The sequence below is a fragment of the Sturnus vulgaris genome, chromosome 6, assembly GCF_052056855.1.
Source record: "Sturnus vulgaris isolate bStuVul1 chromosome 6, bStuVul1.hap1, whole genome shotgun sequence".
NCBI classification, from domain to species: Eukaryota; Metazoa; Chordata; class Aves; order Passeriformes; family Sturnidae; genus Sturnus; species Sturnus vulgaris.
In genome coordinates, this window is record NC_142248.1 from 14,281,869 (window position 1) to 14,306,308 (window position 24,440).

General features: G+C 40.8%; 1 protein-coding gene across 5 annotated transcripts in view; it reads right to left on the reverse strand.

Annotated features, from left to right (window-relative positions):
* Nucleotides 1–24,440, reverse strand: part of SMOC1 (SPARC related modular calcium binding 1) — a 128,881-nt gene that overhangs the window by 81,010 nt on the left and 23,431 nt on the right. For all 5 annotated transcript variants that reach the window (XM_014869209.2, XM_088167077.1, XM_088167076.1 and 2 more), the window contains exon 2: nucleotides 7,029–7,200. In XM_014869209.2, the coding sequence (XP_014724695.2) occupies nucleotides 7,029–7,200 (172 nt within the window). The remainder of the gene's footprint in view (nucleotides 1–7,028; nucleotides 7,201–24,440) is intronic.

Consider the following 24,440-nt stretch of genomic DNA (forward strand, 5'->3'; position numbering starts at 1 on the left):
TCTGATCTTACATCATTTATCTTTAGACTAATTTGTTTGTTGGGTGTCTGCACAATACCAAGTACATGGAGCTTTGATCTCAGGTGGGTGCATTATGCACCTGTATAAAGAATGAAATTGTTACAGGACTTGAATAAAATTTACACTGTACTTTTTTTCTAGTTATCCATAAGCTTTGACATGGAATTTCCTTTTCACCTTGCCCACAATGATCAGATGATCAGACCATGTTTGCACATCTCCAGTGGAGGATAGCCCTGCCAGCTGATCCTTCCAAACACATGTTCACTCTTTCAACTGAAAAGGAAGCACTGGTAATGCTTTTAACTGGAACACCTATCACCTGCAGATCTCCTGTTCAAGCTTAAGAGTCTAATCTAGCTTGGCATGACAGAGGACATTACTACAAAACCAGATGGTGTGCCTGCACTTTGTTTCATAGCTGCTTGACTGAAAATACTTTCCGCTTCTGCTTCATAGGAGACAACTAAGTAGCAAAAAAACCTGCATACATTATGGAGATGTGCATTGCAAGGAAAAAAACAGGTGTGAATTTCTGACATGACAATCAAACCAAAAGTACCCAAATGAAAGTGTTTTCTAGTCTCTATATATGAGGATACAAGACTGCAGACAGGCATTTCTGGTTCCTTTCCTGAACATAAAACAGAAGCATAAAGTACTTCCACATAGCATCTGCTTTAATGCTAGTACACTCACAACTACACGACTGAAACGGGATGCTTCAGCACAGAGCTGACAGAAACAAACATTTTGTGATATCCCCTGTAGTACTAATACATTAGAAGCCCAGGCAGAAGGGAAACAAACCCAGATCTTTGTCCAATTTGTCTAATGAACAAAGAAACATGCAGAAGATCAAGCTCTTAGTTTAAGAAGATAATATAAACACATTACTGCTAAGGCTACCATGTCCCTCCCAGCAATTTTAACTGGCCTTTATAGATTGAACTCTCTACTCCCACCCAGCAGAGCACACTTCATAGCACACTGCCACTACACCATCAGGTGTTTAAGAGCTCATCATGGTTACAGCATCTTTTGCACTTCAATCGTTGGCTCAAGTGGTGACTCTTCACAAATTGCTGCTGAAGCACAGAGAAGACAGAGTTTTTCTTCTGTTCACGAACACTCAGGACTGATTACTTCTCCCATCCTCCCTCATTGATTTCCAAAGGTCACGCCAGTCCTTTTAAAGTCTTGATTTGGAACAAACACCTGCATACCATGCTGGGTGGAGAGGTGCATGCATATTGCTATCTTTTTTGTCAGTCTTCCACAGATCAGTTCCAGTAAAAACAGTGCCTTTAAGATCAACATTTACCAGTTTGTTTTTAAAAGGACTGTCAATCCTTCTCTTCCTCACTCCACAAGCTGGTATTTTTATAATGTTTGCATCAACATGTGATTTCAGTGGGATGACTTCACCTTGCTATTTTTGCTTTGTTAATTAGAAAATGTAAAGTATTACATAAGTGCCAAGTGCTTAAAAAGTAGCTGTCAAATAGCTCACCCCAAATAAGATGCATTACAAATTTTACTAAAGCCTGATCTTATGATTGTAGGTTCCTATACCCTATTCTGCATTTTGACTGCTTATCCAAGTGTTTCAGCACTTTCTTCCCTGTTTTTGTAAATGTTCCCTGGAATATCAAACACCATGTTTATAAACCAGAATGGCATTAATGCATTCCAGTTTCATGGTTCAAGCAGACTAAATTGGACACTTTTCCCTCCATTACATTAGGTGAAAAACCAAAACTGCATAACTTCTTTTGAAAGTAGACCTGCTTGATTTTACTTTAAATATCTTCAAACTTGGGACGGATTTACTGTAGCTCAGAAAGCTGCCTTTTAAAGAAAATTAATTCTCAAGCTGGCAGCTGGCAACCAGGAGATTGTTAACTACAAGTGATGTTTTTGACATCCCTGGCCTAATCAGCACAATGCAGGTGCACATAATTTTGGATTTTGCAATGAAATTGGCCAGTTACCATGGCTGATCTTATCCATGAATAGTTTATTCAAACAAGACCACCATGTCCCTCATAATATACACACTGCACTCCTGAATAGGCTCCAAGAATTCCAGCACCCTCTCTTCAACAGGCAGAGGCAGTATTGACACCACACAACATCATGGTATAAAGACTCAAGCTCTCCTAATAACACGAAGTAAAATATCTCCAGGATTCACATAACACTAGCAGCAAATCAATACAATGCAACCACCAAAATCTATTAAAGCTACTTAATTTTAATTCTCCTACGTTTGTATCCAAAGTTCAAACAGCAAAAATTGATCCAAGCAACTTTTTTATTATTTTCAGTTCCATTAGGTAACTGTCTCACCTACAGGCCAGGTCTCCACCAGACATAAAGCAGTTCAGCTACACTAAAGTCAGCAGGTTCATACCCATTTACTCAAGTATCTGTGTATTTGCATAAAACATACAAAAACGGATCTCAGCAAACTACAAAAACATGCCTATCTATTGTACAGGATATCAATCATTATTCACTCTTCTCATTGTTTTCCACTTCATTTGGGTCAGGTTCTACACATGGAATCTCAAACTTCTTTCACCCACAGAGAATGGTTCAGGTTGGTAGGGACCACTGGAGGTCATCTTGTCCAAACTTCCTGCTAAGGCAGCGTCCCTTGGAGCATGCTACTCAGGATTGAGTGCAGACAGCTACAGATATCTCAGGGGGAAGAGACTCTGCAATCTCTCAGACAGCTCTTCCAGTGTTCAGTTACCTTCACAGTAATAACGTTCCTCCCCGTGTTCAGACAGAACTACCTGTGTTCCAGTCTCTGCCCACAGAATCTTGTCCTATTGCTTGGCACTACCAGAACATCTGGATCCATCCTGTGACACCCTCCTTTCAAAACACTTACATACATTGATGAGGTCCCCTCTCTGTCACATCTCCTCCAGGATAAACAGGCCCAGATCCTTCAGTGTTTTCTCACATGTGAGGTGCTTCAGTCCCCTCATTGTCTTTGTCACCCTCTGCTGGACCCTCTCCAGGAGCTCCATGTCTGTCTTGTCCTGAGGAGCACAGACCTGGACACGGCACTCCAGGTGAGGCCTCACCAGGGCTGAGCAGAGGGGCAGGATCAGCTCCCTGGACCTGCTGGCAGTGCTCTTCCTGATGCAGCTCAGGATCCCATTGTCCTTCTTGGTCACAAGGGCACTGCACACATGGACAGCTTGGTGTCCACCAGGGCTCCCAGGTCCTTCTCTACAGAGCTGCTTTCCACCAAGTCTGCCCCCAGCTTGTACTGGTGCAGGACCCCATACTCTGTTGGATTTCAATAAGGTTCCATGCTTTTCATCCCTCCAACCCTCAGATCTTTCTGAAGAGTTCCACAGCCCTCCTGGCTTTGAATCATCAACAGACTTGCTCAAGAGGCATCTGTCCCTTCATCCAATTCACTGATGAACAAGTTGAATGAAAATAGACCCAGTATTGAACCTTGGGGGACACCACTAGTGACAGGCCTCCAACCACAGCTGTGCCACTGATCCCAATCCCTGAGACCTGGTGCTCAAATTACACCACTGTCCACATGTCCAGTCTGCACTCCCTGAGCTTTCCTGGGAGGATATCATGGTAGAGAGTGCCAAAAGCCTTCCTGAAGTCCAGTGGACAACACCCACTACTCTTCCCTCATCTATCCAGCCAGTTGTCCCACCATAGAAGGCAGTCTGGTTGGTTAAGCATGATTTCCCCATCCACATTGACTGCTCCTGATCACCTTCTTGTCTTCCTTTCAACACCAATGCACTTTGTTCCTTTTTCAATATCCACATTGCATTTCTACTCCAGAGTTCCCTAATTTATTCAGAACATGCCTAGATTTGCAAAGTGATTGAAAGTGACATTTTATATTTTACTAACTGCTGCCAAGGAAGGACATTCTTATTCATAGTCAAGGGAGACTAAAGCAAGTTTGAAGACAAAACACATGGATCTAGTGAGCAGTCAAAGTGGCTCCAAAACATCATCCCCTGTCCAACGAAAATAGTAGGTAGAGAAGATTATCTTCAAATAACCCATCAGTCAGAATATCTGCCTTTCTAGCACATTAGCCAAAAGCTGTGTTCATTGCCTGTATCCCAGGAGAAAGGCTGAAGGTCCTGTTACAATCTCCATCAGTAACTTACAGATAGGTTCACTCTTCACGGTGACTTGTGATCTAAGAACAAACTCTGTACCAGCAGACTTATTAACCTAATTAATAAATCTAAAGAGAACTTTTAGAACACTCCCACATCATAATTAAATAAGCCAAAGAAGCTCCTAGAAATCAACCAGTTAACACAGAATTTAAATGTGTTCTAAGCCACAGATATACACCAATAAAACAATCACTGTGTAAATGACTCTTGGCAAGCTGTCAAGATTAACAAGTCCTTCACCACTGCAAAGTTTTGAGGTATAATTCTTATTTAACATCAGATAATATGACACCTCCTGAGAAAAGATCCAGGTAGCATTGCTTGGCTGTGTATTTTAGCACAGCTATACCGTCTGGAATCACCCTATAGATCTCATTAGTGAGGCTCCATTTGTCAGGGGTGCCATAATTTGATCACTTTAAGCTACTCCTGACTTTTAACCCTTTGTGATATGTGAGGGTTTGGAGGGAGTTCAGATAATTTAGCACTGAAGGAATTTCATTGAGAAGCACATGAGGAAGCTAGCAACAAATGAGAGCTGAATAAAGGTTATAGCTCCCAAAGGGCTGGCAAAATTTCATCTTTAAAGGTCCTTAGTTTCTTGAGAGAGAACAGAGCATTAAGTTGAATCAAAAAGGTTCTGTTCTCACTATGGAAACCATTCTGTTTGCCTTGGCACAAGCACAGTTCAAGTCATCAGCATATACACTGGAAGCCTACGATAATCTGGGCTGCAGAACTATGCCTTGCTGTCCACAATATATTTTCTCTTTTACTTATTTTAGTCGCCTGTTGTTTCTCCCTTTCAGAGAATGAAGTGCAAGTTAAAACTTCTCATTCCACAAGGATAATTTCTTGGGTACAGCATCTATCACAACTGCATGTGACTGAGCTCAATGGCCCATAGGATCCCTTACAGTTCCATGGGAGCTCTCCTGTAGAGCATCTGTCATGCAGGAGGAGTGAAGGCTGTTTAGGGTACAGCCAGTGTCCTGATACAGTACAAGGTGCTTGAACACTGTTGGCAATACCTTCCTTTTTGCAAGTACACAATACAAACCCAGCCAACAGCCTGTAGCTCAGCACAGCTATCTCACAACTGCCTGGATTTGCCAACAACTGTGATCTTTACGCACTAGAGGTCATGTTCCAGCTAGAAAAACAAAATACCTTTCAAGAGTAGCACATATGGAAATTACCAGCTAGGTTAAATTTGCATGTGATAGTTGAAAGAATATTCCTACTTCACAGGGATTGGCAGGCATATCAGTGGGTTAAAAGCAAGACTTTCAGTTTACAAACACTCCCAAGTTGCTAGATATAGCATAGAACCTAACAGGCAAGAGGAAAAAGGAAAGGAGAATGCAAGTTAGCTTCAATTAAACATTTCGACTGCATCAGAGAGCAGAAAGAAAGTGTACTTTACCTGTACACAAGACAAAAAAAGTCTCAGTTACTTCTTTGGGACTCTGGAACCACAACATGCAGTAGGCTGTGTAGTTGGAAAGCAAATTTTGTCTATTTCCCAAAACAGACAGTTTAGTATATGGAAATACAGTAGTACTGCATTTCAGATCTCACGTTTTAGGCAACTGAACAGTGCCAGTTTATATGCCAATATCAGCTATGCAGCTGCTTATCTAAGACACTCTGCTCACAGGACGAAAGCAAAAACAGGACTCTCACCATACTGCTTCTTATTGTGATACTCAAAAATTCATCACTTGCAAGAACAAACCAAGTGCTTCTTAAGCTCTGCCAAGAAAGGTTCTGGGTTGCCAGTATTTAGAAAGAAGCCTGATTCAAAGGCCCCAGTCTATGCTATGGCAGAAGCTGCCATAAACTAACCCAGAAGTAGTAAAAAACGAACAAACAAACAAATCATACAAGTAAGTTTTTTTCCAATGAGAAACTGTTTAAAAGAGAATAATATTTGAAGTCAGGCTCATAATTCACTTAAACTCTAGTCTGTCAATATACTGAAAAGGGATTTCCATTTTATATCAAGTAATTCTAACAAAATAAGTTTTTAATATAGCAAAAAAGCCTTTATAAACAAATGCCAGGCTTAAATGAATTGTGTTTATTACGTCACATGGATTGTAATGAGTTTCTCCTGTCACTTTAATCCACTGCCAAAAACACCTGTGCTATCTGCCCTCTGAGCCAATTGTGTTCTCAGAAAATGGACTCCAATTTATTTTTCACTTCATTGCAAATGCAAACCATTTGTGTGACAAGACACCAACAATCTTTTTAAAAGTTTCAGCTTCATCTTTAGACTATGCCAAAAAGCTGCACTGAGGGACAGTATTCACACTCCTAAGTAGATGTGTAACAGCAAACAGAAGAGAAAAAAAGCCATGTAAAGCCTTGCATGCATTGTCTTCTTAATTAGCTCAGCACAGAAGGCTGTGTATGTCTGAAAAGGGACTAGACATCTAGCATGCATCATATTCTTCCCCACTCCAAATTGCTGTCAAAGAGTTAAAGGTGTCTTGATTCCTCATCAGCATAGGTAGCAAGGAAGAAGTCTGCTCTCAGGATTTGTTTTTTTCCATAAGGCCAGTTGTTTCTGTTTGCAGACATATATTTCAGCCCTTTTTCAGTGGTGTCTGTGGCTCCTTTGCCTTCTTTCATTGATAATTCAGTCAGCTCATACTCTACTGCCTAAACCAACACTCAGACACCCCTGCTTGCAGGAATGCACAGTTCCAAATCAGATTACTCTCAGAGCATGCTACTAAACTCAAAGGTCTCAGAATTCCATTTCTTACAAGGCAGGCCTCCCATTTGTGGCATTAGAAGTCCACCTACCTTTGCAGCGGCCCCGATGCGTGACGCTCAGACCGGGCTCGCGGCATTTGGCTCTCTGGTAGTCGCACATGGACTCGTACGTTCTGCCGTCAGAGGCACACAGGGGCTTGGCCTGGGACCTGGAGCAATGCAGGTTACACTGCGGGTCTCTGTCACGGTCGCTTATTAAAAACTGAAGGAGGTGAAAAAAGGAGGGAGAAAAAAAAAAAAACAAAACAGTGGTTTTGTTTGGTTTCCCAAAACTGAGCGTGGTGTATTTTTTTCTTTATGACAATATCAATATGACTATAATGCATTTTAAGCTGACTTTGCCTGAAGGGAACTTTAAATGAAACACGTACATCCTTTAAAAAAATTAACGGTCTTTGCCATTCCATTCTCTTTAATAAAATGGAAACATTACTCACTCTGCCTCACCTCTAAAAAAGTAAGATGTGCAAAGCCAAACACAACCCACACGGGAAGGGCAATACTGAGTCACAACAGCCTAGCTTGCCCAGTGCTGGGCCACAAACAGTATCTGGTACTAGACAATTTTAGTCAGAGACACAAAAAAATTTACCACCAAAGACAGATGAATACAAATAAAATATCAAGATTGGCCTTGGTAGTTGAACCATGCATGTGACCAGTTTTATATCACTAGTGATGTTTTTGAAAGCATTGTTAATATCATCTGTAAACACTACCTGCAAGAGCATACCTGCACACTCCCAAAGTCACCTTTTGTTCCATCTTGATGACACCCAGCACACTGGCAATTGCACTCCATGCAGCCCACAATCTAATGACACACTATGTGAAAACCTATTTCTTTTCAGAAGTTTGAATTTATATCATCTTTCTGCATGCCTCTTCTTCCCGAGCATTCTATTGTGATGCAATCCATTTTGTACACGTGTCATTCTTTGTCGGTCTTCTGTAGCTTGAATAATCCCGACCTTCCAATTTCTCACCCAGACCACTTCTCTCCATATCATGATCACTACTGTTTTCCTTGGCATTCTGCCTTATTTTTGGTGATGTGGAAACCCACAATGCATATGAGTCCCCATCTTCTGTCTGCTTGTTCCCTGCAAATCCCAACATCTGGAAGTAGTTTACTGCTGTACCCTCAAGTCAACTATAGAGACACCCAGATCTCCTTTCCAAGTTCATACTGTTTTCCTGAGGATCCAAACTGAAGGTATCTTTCCATAACCACTGGCAGAAATTTTTGGCAAGTCATGACAGTAGCAGCCTCTTTCTCTTCCCATACGACCCCACTTAGTGGTTCATCAGATTTTTAATTACAACACAAACCCAATCACCTGCTCACAGGAAGATTTCAGAGGACTCTTCAAACAAGTTCCATGAGGATTAAGCAAAGAAAAGGCAAGTCAAACCTGCCTTGCACTTCCCCATCCCTACCTCCCATTCCTACAGCCTCCTGCAAGCCTGGGGGCACCAGAGCTGCTCTCTAACACACCGATATCCCAGCTCGCTGTCAAAGCAGCTCTGAGCTCAGCAGTTCAGAGCTGGCTGGCAAATGGGCACTGACTGACACCCTGCCTGTATGCACAAAGCCACAGCTCTCCAAGTGTGTTGATAGCTGGATGCCTTACAGGGAAGTGTGAGTCACTGCCATAATCACCTTGGTGTTACAGTTTCCTACAAAGCTGTCTACTCTATGCTTTGAGGTTAAAGCTGTTGAAAAAACATTGCCTGAAGCCTAGTTTAGGTTGGTTTTTAATCACTCCGAGAACATGCATCTCTGAAATTTGGTTATTGAGAAGTTTCATATTTTCATACTGTACTGCTGGATCTTTTGACAACTAATGCATTACTAAACCCCCTATTTAAACATGACAGCTGAGAAAAGTAAGCAAGGTTGGCATTCATTTTACTTCTGGTGGGGCAAACTTTTTTTTTAAATCTCATCTGTCACAGACTTGACATTATTTGTTACAGCACAGTGCTTTTGAAATGTTTTTGTTCCTTTTCTGCAACACATTCTATAACCTGGCAACACCTGCTCCAAATGGGAAATTGGAACATTTAAACCTGAAGGCAATTTTAAATTGTTTATAGAGACCTGGACTAGACTATAAAAACACTGTAAAGCTGGACCAGATTTTTTTCTTTTCAGTGGCTGGACTATCACAACTTAACTTGGAATTGCTCTGGCTACAGTAATGTCTTTCTGTCGCCCTCAAAGTGCAAAGATTGGTAGTGACTGTACACACAGCAAAAAACAATGGGCTGAAGACACTGAAGCCTCCTCCCAGCATGTGATGTCAGACACAAAAACTCATAAGGCTTTTCAGGTTTCTGTATGCATAAACAGACTCTCAAAGCAGAGCTGCCTGATAGGACAGTATGCTGCACATGCAGCAATTAAGTATTCAGTTCAACACAGGAGCTATTATGATTTAGAAGGAACACACAAATCTCCTGTTTACCACAACTGGAGATTCGAGCTACTAACATGAAACTTTTTGCAAATTCCTTGTCAGAAGTTGAGTTCTACATGTATGAGTTATCCAAAGGTTCAACACAAAATCTAAAATACTGGTTCTCAGCATCAAATCATATTACCAACCTACTGAAAGTCATCTTGTACCATGAAAACTCACTTAAGCCTTCTGTAGCCTACACCAAAATACTTAGTATAGAGGGGGCTCATACATCCAGAACACCTCTTCTTCATTCTAGAGAACAGAAAGCTGTTCTCAGGGCTGACAAACAAGTTAAACCTTAGGCTGTGGAAGAGCTTTCCTCAGGTGCCTCCTTGCAGAAACAGAAACAACTCGACATTGATTAATTATGCGGGCCTGAGGAAACATGCAGAGCACCCCAATGCAGTCTGTGAAGTTCTTGCCTATCCAAATTAAGCCAAGAACCACGTTAATAGGAAAAAAAAAATCAAAAGCCTTTTTAGCATTTGTAATTTGGATTACAGTAGGGCGCCCACACAGCATGTTCGGTGCTTTCCAGACACTGAAAATGCCACACCTGCCTCACCAAAAAAGTTTATGGTTTACGTAGTTGCACAAGATGGTGCTTGTTTTGTTCAAGTAGATTGTAACTGTGTAAGTCTGCATTAAATTCAAGAAGGATCCAGGATCACACCTGTCTGATCAGAGTTCTTCTCATGCACGCAAACAGCGCTGCCAGAAAGGCCAGCAATATCTCCAGGAGATCTGAAGGGCTTCAAAAACTCCCTCTAAGAGTAGGGTACCTGCTCCACTGTAGCTCACAGCCCCTATCTCTGCCCAGCAGCCCTGACAGCATGCAGGTATAAAATGGTGGTTCTTTGTTCTACCTTTCTAGCAGGTAAGCATTCATGCTACAGAAGTGATGGTCAATAAAGACCACCCACAAGCATTTAATATACTACATGTTTTGAGTCTACATCCCCTCCCACCCAGCACAAAAAGTTTTCCTCTAGCATTTTGCCAGTCTAAGAGCTTTATCTCCTCTGTAAGCAACCTCAGCTGCATGAAGAAAAAGAATGGATGAATGCTAAAACATGTCTGCCATGGGAGACCCCTTGATTCTGTAATTTTAACAGCTAGGACCACAGTCCATATGTAGTCAGTTTGATTTTTATTTTATAATTCCTACTTTGAGCAAGCAGGCACTGTTTTCCCAAGGGCACAGCCCTGCTCCAGAAGAGCCCCTTGGTCATTGTTGGAGACACTGCTGAGCTGGGCTGAGGGCTGTGAGCAATGTGCCCTAATGCCTGGTACCCACCCGGCCCACACAGGAATGTGATTCTCTGGTCTTTCCAGGGGAAGAGCAGCAAGGTAAATGTTCTGTCTTTAATGCCAAATGTTCTACAGCGACCATCAAAGTTCAAATCAAAGCCTGATGTCCCAACAGGACAGGATGCACACACAAACAGACTTTGCAAATAACAGAATCACTACTCACAGAACAGTGCTCAGTGCTCTATACACAGACACACAATGCAAGCAAACCTGGACTCGGTGAAAAAGCAAACCTGCAAATATGTGCAGCACCAGCAGGTTTCCAAGCTTCATCTAGAAAGTAGAGGAAAATAATTATCTTAGCTCTGAAATTTCTCAAAGCTTTTTCTTGATTTCTGTGTTCCCATTTGTTTCAGAACAGACTACATCCAAAGCAAATGGGACTGGAGACAGCTTATCAGTTATCTCCTCCCTTTTCCTTCATGAGAAGAAAGCTATTAAAAGCAGAACTAAAAGGAAAACAAACAAACCACCACAAACACAAAACCCCTGCTAAAAAAAAAAAAAAAAAAAACCAACAACAACAAAACAAACAAACCCCCTTCCAAAACTCAAAGGAATCATCTATTATACAGGAAAAAGTTCATATTGACCAGATTGCAAATGGGATCTGTTGAATATAGAGTCAATACTAAGATAAGTAACATTAATATTAAGCAACAGTATTTGTATTTACGTACCATTTATTTACACTAAGTGAGTCTGCACAGTACCTATTCCAGCCAGTTTGAGTCCCTGCCCTAAAGTTTCCACTTCAATGCAGCTCTCAGAGCATCTTTTTATGTCAAATGTTCTATCTGTATAAGGACACAAACCTCCTCCTTTAGCAAATACATTTACACAGGTGCTTGCAGAAACCACTTCCCAAACTGCTTTCTGCTTCTTCAGAGTTGAAAAGAAAAAGGAAAGATAAGAGGTCAGAATGAAGTTAACTTTGCCAACAAAGCATATCTGTTCTTTTTCTCCACACCTCAACACCACTGCTGACAAACAACAAACACTGATTAAAGGGTTTTTAATGCCTGTGAAGGAAAGCAGACTCCCTGCAGCTGCACAGCAGCTGGGAACACTTGTGTTATTTAGCAGAAAAAGGTCTGACCCCACAAGTGAAAATGAGCTTGGTGGTCACTCATTCTATTCACCATCTGGGTACATTATAAGCACAAACAGAACAGCACAGCCTTTTGTGATGGAAGTAACGAGAAATGGCCAAGGCATTGTAGTACCACAGTAACATGCCTTAGCAAGGCTTCAGGGAAAAGAGGGAGCAAGGGACACAAATGATATGAACGTGAGAAAGTGGAAATCTATTGAGAAACAAATCTAGAGTTCACTACAGATCAAAACAGAGGTGCCTCTGCTATTTAGCAGCTTCACTTCAGATGAGGACTGCAGAGTGCTGCCGCCTAACAAAACCGAGATAGACAAAACAGCACACGCAATACTTCACTCCTGTTTTGGCAGATTTCAAGTTTGAGGACCCTTAGAACGCTTGGGAAAATGTGATTCATCTAGGTATATTCATATGGCACAGATCACCCACTCATTAGTCAAAGTACTTAGACTGGCCTGACTTAAGTACAAATGAGCAAGTCCTTCCCAGAGAGAATTCCCCAGGAAAACCATACCATTTTACACATTAAGGGAGACTATAAACTTCTCGACATTTTTGTTGCTGTTGGAAAGAAACATTTCACATTTTTATGCCTTGGTTTCAGGCTCCAAACTGGTGCAACCAGCCATTCTGGAGGCAGAACTGGAGCCAAGTTCCAGTTTTAATCATGGCTAGACTCTCAGCCCCATGGCAGGTTGCCTACAGGGCACAAGCACTCCAATTTCAACCACTGGTTTTGGACTTCAGCCAAGTCCAAGCCATGGAACCATAAGCCTAGCAGGTTTCACAGGGGTCAGAGATCCTGTTCTGAGCCAGAGACCCAAAATGCCTCATTTCTAGGAATACAAAGACAAAAATTTGAAAGTCTTAAAATCTCAGGAGAGAGATGCAAAATCTCTTTTGCATCTTACATGTGTAGAAAGATATCACCCAGCCAAAGCCACCAAACTCCCAACAGCTGTCCAGCCTCTGTCCTGAAAGCACTCACACAGCCTCAGAATCTAGCAAGTGAAAAAAGGCTTTTGAAGTGAGCTTCCTGGGAAGGTTGTCATGTGTTTTAGGGCAGGGGAAGGAAGAGATTGATTTATTTTAATACACCCCTTTTGGAAATGCTCACAAGTTTGTACTTCACTGGCACCTGGACAACTTTTTAAAGACAAAGGTTCTCAAAGTTCTGCATCTTAAGAAGTTCCTTGGGTGGGGTTTTTAAGTATCCTACAGTTTTATACCAAGACTTAAGGCTTTCCCAACAAATTTCAGATGGGCACTTCTGCCCAGCAGAAGGTACTTACAAGAAAGATATTGCAGTACTTTCATTTCTTGAGTCACCCCTCCTGCAAAGTGAAGAGTCTAGCCTAAGTTAAAGCACCACGTTTCAACCCCAAGCCTCCAGCTGTGCAAACAAGAATGTGTTCAAAGCACAGAGCCTGTGCTTGAGGATGGTAAAGGCTGAGCAAATGTATGGGATCACACTGCAAAGCCAGCAAACTCTAGATTTGCATTTGCTCTTACAGGCTAGAAACCTCATTTTCTACAGTGATTTTTCCTTCCCTCATACTATCCTCCTGGAATCCTTGCTTTGTGTAAGCCACTAGAATGAAGAGCAGCACTTAAGTATACACTTCATCTGATGACATTTAGCTAAGAAATAATACTTTTGTTTTCTTTGCCAACTGATCCCTAAACATGATGCAGCAGCTGCATTCTGTTTTTAGAAGATGAGGTACTAGATCCAGAGAAGATGCCTAATGGAGTATTTGAAGTCTCCACCAAAGGTTTGGGAGAAAAGCCCACCAAAGGTTTCAGAGAAACCCTTAGAATTGCACTTTATCTCAGAGCAGCACTCTGGGTTTTCCTTGTTGTGATTTTGTTGTTCATAGATAAAAAAAGTCATTGCAGTCAGAGAGTGAACTTGGAAAATTTTCTCTTTTTGCTTTTGACATGCAAGTTTATGAAAGTGCTTAACTACATTTACTTGTGAGAAAGAAAATGCCAGAGACTCCAGGGACAAGAAATTCATTTCGTATTTTAAAATAATCCCTTCTCCCACACAATTTTTATATCCACATGCCTGTATCGCCTTCATAAAATCCAACTTCAGTTTTGTAAGTCACAGGTTTATGCATCTCATAAGTTCAGTACACCAATCATCTGAAGAGAGGAGGAAACCAAAACTTAAACACGAAACAGAAACTTCATTTTAAGTCTCACATTTCTAACACACAATTTCTAAATCTTTCTAGTAAGCCTGGCAGTATTAAGGTAGAGACTGATTTAATTTATTTGAAGTAATTACTTCAGTTTCTGTCAAAACTCACTCTCCTACTCAGAGTATTTCTGCAGCCAAGGTAACATGTAAGGCTAGAACAAATTTAAGATTAAATTTAATTCGTCAGACACATTGACAAGAAAAGGTATGTTTAACTTGGACTATTTCTTCTCTTTACCTTTGCTACTATACGTGTTGAACCAGATAGAAAATCCAAATGTTTGAACAGTCAGGCAACGAACTTCTTGTCCCAAGACAGTAACAGCAAAACTTCCAATAATATAAAATTGTGGAATCTTGTCTTCACTAAATTGTAACGTTTAATAATACCATCCGGTTTTTCCAGTTTAAGGAATCCTATGCTTATTCAGCATAACTAGAAAAACAAACCCAAAACATCCTACTGTATACCTTATGCCAAGTTAATCTCTCAGTAAACTATATCCCCTACTTTAATCTGTCATAATGATAGTTGAAGCTGTTGCTCTCCACTAGCAAATGTAGCAGGATTACAACTTCGTGCTGTCACTAGGTGAGAAGTCAGCTATTCCATTGTAATGGGATATGTTTTTCTCAAAAGCAGCTCTCAGAAAAGCAGAAGGGTTGAAGTAATACCAGGTGTATACTTCAACAAAGGACAGTAACTCAAACAAGATTTCCATGAAGAGTAATCCCCATGCTTACCCAAACATGAGCATACTGAATGCTTCAAACCATTGCACAGACTATTCCCTCTTGGCCCCAGTTCTCTCAAACCATGGAGACTGAAGTACATACTTTCTTACCCTGCACTGTATAAATCACTAAAAGTCAGTTCCAGGATTCGTAGAGTTCTGTGCACTAGCATGGGAAGTCTAGCCACTTGCAGAAAGTGGCTGTGAAATAATACTTTCTTGAGCCTATTTTCCCTCTTGTACTACTTTTAGCAGGACTGGCTATGCAGTCAGCCTAGGAATTGTTCTTCCCCATTTGCAAGAGCTTGGAGTACTGGAATAGTCTTGATATAAGCTTTTCATATGAGTCTTTGTTAAGTTCTGTGGGGTTACACATAAACTGCAAGCATGTCTGCTGGGTAAGTTTTGCTGAAGCATTCTTAAATGAACAAGCTGTTTGATGAAATACAAATTCTCTCCTGATTTTCCATCAGTACCCTGACAGGTATAAAGGGCTTCCTTTTAAATTCAAAGGTGCTAAAATTTGTCTTCATCACCTGACATCAATTCATCCAGACCTCCTTCTCTTAAGCACCTTCTCATGCTGTCTTTCTCTCAACAACTCAAAGTACTTTGCCCTTTACTTGCACAGTGTTATTGCTGAAGAGTGGACACCTACTCTAAGTGGAATCACCAAGTTAATTGATAAGCTTTCAAAATACCTCAAACTAGCAAGACAAAAATGACATTTTCTCCTCCCATAAACCTTTCTTCCCAGTAAGACAAAAGTTTCTAGCCATGCCAGAGATTGCCCACTGCAAAAAGCAGATATCAAGTCTTACCAAAGATGGCTTCATAACCTCCTGAACACTCTCTCCTACATAGGTACCATTCCCTTTGGCACGCACACAAGGTAAGTGTATGTAAGTATTTATGTAAGTACTCACAGCAAGACAGATACAACTGAGTTTACCTCAAGCCAGATAGCCTTTTCCCACTTTCTAGTCTACACCACAACCATATGTATTAGACACTCTTACTGTAGACAAAGCAGGTGTATGATGACCACCACCACCTCTGGAATTGCTCTATTCTGCTAGAAGATAATCTCATAAAGAGACATGATGATTGACCACAGTTTACCAACACAGTTTGGCAGCCACATCTTCATGGTTAAGCTCCAATGGAAATAAAACTATACAAAGGCACTTCTTCCATCACAAATTATTCATCCTTGTAGAACTTCCAGAATGGAGAATGCCACCCACTGAAACTCAATAGCTCTACGAACTTTGGTCCCTAAATAATTCCTCAAAAATGCTGAAAGAGGCATTCAAATCAAAGCTGGCATCCAGCCTTCATCATGTTTGGTATAACTGCTGCCAACAGCAGAACCAAGAATTAGATATTAGAAATAACTGATCTCATTAGTTCAAAACCTATCAAGAGCTGGCTACCCATCAGGAGACGCATAGTAAATGAATGCCAAGTCTGAAATTCCATTGCACAGAAGGGATGTTAAAAAAGGAGGTACTGAGAACACTCAAGGGTTCACTTTCTTTAACTCTGTTCTTATCCCTTTATGATCCAAAGACAATTCTTAACTGAAGATGGTTGCATCAGGAGCTTCTCCCCATTTCATGCAGCTTCACATGTATTATCACCAGCACTCCAGTGCCAAAGCTTCTGAAGCACTGTGTGGGGACAGAACTGTCATGTCTCCTTCAACAGACCTACCTTGCCATCTCCAGAGAGATGTTTAGTTCTGGCCTAATCAGCTATACAGAGTAATAGCCTTCACAGCCCACAGGCCTCAAAGCTATACAGAGTAATAAAGGAAGTTGTCCCTATTCCTCTGAAGTGTCAGAGACAGCAAAACTGAAGAAAAGACTGGAATTTCACCTTTTCATACATAATATTATGTACTCTTATTAAATACAGAGTAGCTTGTGAAAGCAGAAGCAGCTCTCTTACATTTATTACTAACATTATTGTTCCAGTACTGTTAATATAAAGGGTTTTCCATCACAGAGGATGTGTTATCCCTGGACTTCTAGTCTATAGATTAAGAGGCAACAATAAAGACATATTCTCCATACCAGAAGTGAACTGTTCAGTTAATAGATAAATTAACTATTCAGTTAATTGCCGTGAAGTACTACTCCCCCTACAAATCACTGCAGTAGTGATGTCCACCTACCAATACATGCAGTTATTTGACATTAAGATTATATGCATCTGACCTACAGAAAAGTAGTTTCAGAGACTCAGCTTTATACAAGATGATAACTTTTAGAAGCACCATTTAGAAATCTTAACTCTTGCTTAAGCAGGCCTGCAGTGAGTCCTCAAAACAGCTCTTCAGTAGGATGCTGTTGACATCAGAAGGATCCCAGGCTTGGCTTAATACTCACTTCTTCAAGTGCCAAACTCACCTTGGTGTATTCCACAGTGACTCAGATACATTAAATGCAAGGCAAGTTTTAAATTCAGAGTGAAATAACCCAATCCTGCTAAGCAAGAAAAAAAGTCTGCCAGTAGGAATTTAGACCAAGAGGGAAAGAATCAGGAAAGGAAATACAAAACAGAAATGAAACTCTTGTCAAAAGTCAGAAAAAAATAAACTTTTCCTCCCAACTCCCTAAGGGAAAGATTCATTGTTTCATTACTTCATTCTGTAGTTCTGCTTGTATTGTATTTTACAGCATTTAAAAGTAATTCTCATCTTTCAACTTACATTTAAACTAAATGCTTCCCTCAGTTTTGTAGGCGTAGCCATCCAGAGTTTAGCCATGTGAACAAAGTGCTGGACAATGCTTCCTTGGACTGTCAGGCAGTTATAGCCTTTTGGGACAGCACAGAATCTTTCTGGATCACAAATTGAAGAAGCTGCTGTGCACAAAAGCTCCAAGATAGGAATTTCTGTTCTGCTAGTATGAAAGTAATTCTCTGCTCTCTGCTCCTGCCTCAAAAAAATAGGCAGTTAATATGACAGTCTAAAAATACAATAGAAACCTTTCCATTACAGACAAGATGCATGAACTGGTTGCTTCAGGAGCTGGAAGTGCTACAGAGAAACACTTCTATGATAAAACACTTGTGTGAGGCAAGAAGGAAGGACCCTTGTTAGTGGCACCATGGCTAGCTCTAATGCCATCACCTGTCAGTGACAGAACAAACATTCAGAAGCATAAATATACTTTCCAATTTCTGCAGACAGGATTTTTTTACAGTAATTACTTGTGCCTTTCTTAGAAATTGTAGCAGTAACCTAGGTGCTGACTGCTGAGCTTTGAGAGGAAAGCAAAACAGGTCAAGCATCTCTACAGCACTGCCATTCACTGAAGAAACAAACTAGGCAACACACTTCAAACTAATAAGTTGTTAGTGTGTGAGATTTTCCACACTGTTCAAGTACAATTCACATGCCTTCCAATAGCTTGGGAGTAAGATGTTGCATTTCATCATTACTGCTGAACTACCCAGCAATATTACTACATACTAGCATGAAAACCTGCTTTTACATGGAAAATCTGTTTACACAGGTCAGGCATATTTTCCATACTGAAGTGACAGATGTGGTTGGTATGATGTTCCCAGCAGAACCTCTCCTGCTGAGCTCTACAAGGAATCATAGAACAGAATCATTTGGTTTGGAAAAGACCTCTATAATCAAGTCCAACCATTAACCCAGCACTGCCAAGTTCTCCACCAAACCATGTCCCTAAACACCATAGCTACACATCTTTTAAATGCCTCCAGGGATGGTAACTCAACCACTTCCCTGGGCAGCCTGTTCCAATACTTGGCAACAATTTCAGTGAAAACATTTTTCCTAATATCCAATCTAAGCCTCCCCTGGTGCAACTTTAGGCCATTTCCTTTTGTGCTGTCACTTGCTACCTGAAAAAAAAGAGACCAACCACCACCTGGCTACATCCTCTTTTCAGGGAGTTTAGAGAGAATAAGGTCACCCTGAGCCTCCTTTTCTCCAGGCTAAACAACCCCAGTTGCCTCAGCTGCTCCTCAGACTTGAGCTCAAGAACCTTCCTCAGCTTCATTGCCATTCTCTGGACACACTTCAGCCCTTCAGTGTCTTTCTTCTAGGAGGGGGAAACATCTCTAAGCTGTCAGGTGGCCGCTCTGAGGTCTGCAGTTTTATTATGTAGAATGGGAAGCAAGGACAGTGGTATCTTCAAAAGAAAAAATATTTACAGGTATCTTGATGCTGTTGATATGAGTTTCCCCAGCAAGATAGAAAATTCCTTTTCCACCAAAGCACTTCCCTTCCTTCCCACAGTGTTATTACATACATTTAACCCCCACATCCAAGAAGAAAGGTATTCGTAATCTTAATACAGGCTGCTCACTCTCAGGTTGACAGCTTTTTCACAACATTTTGTACTATAGAACTGTTTATTTTAGTGTGTTTACTTTCAAGCTGCAGTAAGGGCTATTCTAGCTACACTGAACTATTTTTCATACTTTTGGTGAGGAGCTGCAGAATACTCATCCTGCTTCCTTACTGCTAAAAGCAGACACATGCTTTCCTGATTTTCTAGGGAAATAAGTTTTGAGTATTTCCAGTTCTACAGTATTTCACTTTAAACAAAAGTGAAGCTAACTTTTATTTTCATCAAGCCCCTTGCAGTTAAAAGCTATCCAAGCCAGTGGGCTTGGATATCTTTGGTTATCATCAGTATCTTTTTTAGTATTTTCATATACGAGTTGTTCTGTTGAGGACTAAGAGCATTCCATACAAGTAGCCATCTCTAGTCCAAATTCACACAGCATTCTTCAGGTTAACTCTCCTCCAGTTGCACTTTACTGGGGTTCTGGAAGTGCTCAGCCAACTTTGTGCTAGGATTTGTGCATCTCTCCAGTGGAAGCTAAAAAATTTCTAATATACATATCAGTCTATTTTTGCTGTCTGCCTCCCTGAAGGGAGCAGGATATCAGTCTTAATATAAGCAAATATGAGACCTTTGCACAATAAATCTTTGACACAGATAATTGGCAAGATTATTGCAGTCTCTCATCTTCCTTTTCAGGGCATGTTATTGAAAAAGCTATGGGAAAACATCTGCGGTTTTATCTGGATTCCTCAGATTTTCTGGATCTCTTTCCGTCTGGTCTAAGACCTGGCCTCAGTACAAACACATACTCAGGCTTACTGGTCAGGCTTCTCACAGTGGACAAAGACCAAACTGATATTCTTAGTCGGCAGACTAAAAGCAAGCTGTGATACCAGCTTCCACATACAGCTTTGTGACTGCTTCACCCTATGAAGAGTAAGTAGTACTCACACCATCACCACATCTAGAAGAGTACAATGAGATTCTGTAAAGGGTTAAGCAGTTTCCTTTCTTTCTTTATGCATTCCATAGCTTAAGAGGCTACTGGGCCAATTTCATCTGAAGACATTTGCTTTCCTGACCAAAATAATTGAGGCTCCTCCTCTCACTGGAGGATATTGCCCACCTTCACAGCAGCCTGGACTGTGGCCAATACAATGATCCCAGGAAGAAGTGACACGAGCAGAAAGGGTCAGAAGAAGCAGGACTTGCCTTATCACTGAACAGCACAGCTCAAGATTAGGCTGCTTACTGCTCATGCAATACTATAGTGCTTGGAGGGATAGCAGGCAGGCATTGGTAGGAACAAGGGAGATGAAGAGTAGCAATCACTTCTCCCCATACACCTGCAGCCACCCATGCAAGAATTACACCATGCATTTTTCTTCATCCAAGACAACAACAACAAATTACATACCCTCACTCTGCTCACATGTAAGCCTCAGAAGAGCTCTAGTTACTATAAAGTGCTGCATGCCTCAGTTGAGGTTTATTTAAAAATAGGCAGATAGATGGCAATAATGAAGGCCTAGATTGTGGTGATTGCCATGCACTGCCCAAAATGCAGCTCAGAACTATATAAATATTAGCAAGACTATTCTCAGCAGGCTTCTGGCTGAGGAGGAGCCTGTTCTGGTGCAAAGGGCCTCTCTCTTCTCCTCTCCCCTGAGTCTGGGAACTCTTCAAGCAGAATAGTTATCCCAGACACTAGCTGTCTTAGCAAACAGGGCTAAATCCTAGTTTCATAAAAAAAAAAATCTTGACATGCTGAATCAGGTATCATTCCACTATTTACAAGTTTTTTATTCTATACCAGGAGGCAAGAGATAATTGGCAGAGTAATCAACTTTAAGAAATGTAAGGAAATCCAGCTCTACAAATAGGAAGGGAAGAGTTAAGAAAAAATGATTTTATGTTAATAGGATTCCAAGCAGGTACTAGGTCAGTTTAGGTCTACTGTGACCCAAGGAAAAAAATATCTGGGTTTAAGAACTTCCAAGTGACAGTTTCATTAAAAGTGGTTAATCAGTAAATGAGAAATGGCTGTGTGTCACCTTGCTATAAGGCTTCCTGGACCTTAAAGATGGAGGCACCAGTAAAGATTCCAGACTGAATCAAGTTGCTTATCCTTGTCAATCCTGATTCTGCCATGACTGTTTGCTCCACTCGTTTCTCCACTCAAGTCTCCTTGCAACTAGATACTTCCCTTTCCTCACTCTTACTTGCTCATACTTGGTCTTTGCTCCTTTTAAATTCCAATCCTTTCAAGATTCAGACAGTTCTTATATATTTCATCTGCTCTCTTTCAGTGCCTAATTGGAAAACACTGAAACCTTTGAGGAAACTAATAAAATGAAGAAGAGTCATCTCTGATCCTCCCAGCTGAAATCTGCCAGCTCACACAGAAAGACCACTCTGTACTGACTCTGGAAATAAATTTTCCCTCTAGCAATTACATTAACATCTTACATAGACAAATATTGTTACCAGCTCCTGCACCAAGCATCTTCTCCCCATGTTTATTTTTATTTGCATGCCAGACTTCTATCCCTCATCACCGTTCTAGGTCCTCCACTTTCATCTGAACTTCTGCAGCTTGCTAGGCCTTCCTCTTCTCCCCGTTACAAACCCAAACAATTTCACTAGCCAGCTTCTCATTTAGAATTCAAACAGAAGGAGAAAGTTATTAATTAGTCCCTCAAACACCCTAATTATACTCAATAATTCAGCTCTATCACTGGATGCTATTTTTATCCCCAACCCTCTGTTACTGGTTACAGCTCAAGTACCACCATATTCCTTTGTCTTCCAGTACTTCTGACTCCAGACTACACAGAAATAAGTCAGTTCAATGTTGGCAAGTTTTTGATCAATCAAGCCAGATGACCTATTTTACATCTTGAAATCTGAGATTTTATTCCTATTAGTTTTCAGTGAGAGAGAAAGGTAAGTGTAGCCTAGTTTCTGGTTACTAACACGCCCTTGGATGACACAGAGTTGTTGGCCACAGGGCAGTGAATCAGTAGCTTTGTTTCTTGCAAAGATTTTTAGAAGTACCCCACTACAGTTACACCTGGATATCAAGACAGTGTCAAGAAAACATTAGAATTACCCAAAATGAAAGCAGAATTGAAAAGAACATGAAAAAAATGCGAACTTGAATTATCCTTAAGAAAACACAAATCATCAGAAAACAGTGTTAAGCTGCCCTGCAGAGACTCCACTCACTGGATTCAGCTGGATTCCTGTGTCACCAGAGCCTGCTAAGAGTACAAGTATGTTAGGGTTCACATAGGACTAGGATTTACTGCAATTTCAAAGTCTGTCTGTGAGGCTCAGCCAAGGAGCTTCCTTCTTCCCTTCCCTCACTGGAATTCCTTCATTAGTAAGCAGAGCCCAACACAAACTTCTTTCTAAGAAGTTTGCAATAAAATTTAGTCATCATTAACCCCTAGGTAAAAGGGAGGGAACACTTTAGGAGGTAAAAGCAGAGCCAGATTTTGAACACCTGTGAACAAGGTTCAAGGAAGGAAAGCCTGAAGTTTGCACGCAAAGAGGTTGAGAGCAGCTTTTGGCTACAATACAGATTTATATCCCTTGCTTTTTTCCACCATTCTTCATGCTCATACCCAGAAGTAGATTCCATTACAGAGTGTGAGGACTGCATCAGAGAGGTATTTTCATCTGAGAATTTTTCTTAAAATGGAATCACTTAAAGTTCTCTAAATCAGATAAACTCCGGGTTTGCACTCAACAAATGGACTAGGTCTAGGAGTTAACTACCATGAGAAAGCCTGAAGCAGAACCTGCATATATATATGTATCCTTAAACATAGAAAGAAGCTTTTACAGAAGTGCCAGAATGTAAGTATGAATCTTTAAAAGCCTGTTACTAAATGAATTGCTAAAGAGCACGAAGCAAAGCTGGCGTGCCTGGTTGCCCCAAAACACAGGTCACCTTGTGATAGTAACACTTGCCCCAAACAATTTTCTTCAAGTCAGTTCTCTGAACTGGCATGCTCTGAAGGTGTGTAATGCTTCAGGTGACTAAGTACTAATAAAAAGAGGTTTAGCTTGAACTGGGAAGAGGTCAAACCAAGGAATGAAAACAGCATCCTCACAGAAACTCAGTATGTGAACTTAGAGATGAGATTTTTGTTAGAAGACGATTACTTTTGCTTTCCCAGGAATGTTCAAGGACCTGACAATTCTGTAAAATGGCAGCAGCTCTTATTCTAATATTTCTATACAGAAGAAAGCTCTTAGCCAGAATTTATTTCAACTCAAAGAGGCAGAAATAGTGTACTTCCACCAAAACAGCATTCTGCAAGGAAAAAGAGCCAAAAGACTCCTTTTTAGCTCAAAACCAGGAGGTTGCTCTTATTGGAGGACACATAAATCACCTGGCCTTTGCAATTACCATAATTTGGGTAGCAATTAACCCAAATTATTGGTCAAATTTATTAGGCACATAATAACTACATAGGAAAGACAACCCCATCCTATTCTTTCCTCATCTTTTTTTCTAAAAGCATGAGTCATCTTTAGCGGCAGAGACCGCCCATGACAAACATTATTTTCAGATAAAATTCTTCCCACTACTATTAAATAGTTCAGGTAGAAAGAGATTATTGCTGGTTTGGAGTAGCACTATTCCTCACAACAGTGCCATGTGATAGATTCATAACCAGATACTGGAACTGCTCATCTTCTTCTCAGTACTTAGCCAGGATTCCTCAAAACATGGAGTCAATATCCATAGCAAAGGCTAGTCATGGATTCATGCAGGCAATCTATAATTAGGGACCTGCCTGGAAGGTTCACTCTAGCTAGCTTACTGACTTAAGACTTGTCACCTTGTCCCTGAGCATCTCACTCCATTTTCTACTGAAAATCATGTCCCCAGCATAACAGTATTTTCTGATAAAGTTTACCCCTTTCAGGCTTACACCAATCATTCTTCTTCCCATGAGCGCCAAAAACCAGATATTCTTCCACCCCTTTGATCAGCACCAGCCTATCAAAAGCAGCAGCACCACAATTCTGAACACACTGCTTTTTACAATCACAGTCTAGTTTCACTAACTGGAATACAGGATGCTAGAGCCACAGCTAACTGTCCCCCACAAATATATACCACACTTCCACTGCAGAAATATCACTTAAGGTCTGTTTTGAGGTACCTAATAAACATTTGATAAGCTCCTACAATAACTTTATTCACAGATGTTCTGACTACTCAGCTACGTATTTCTATTACCTTTATGCA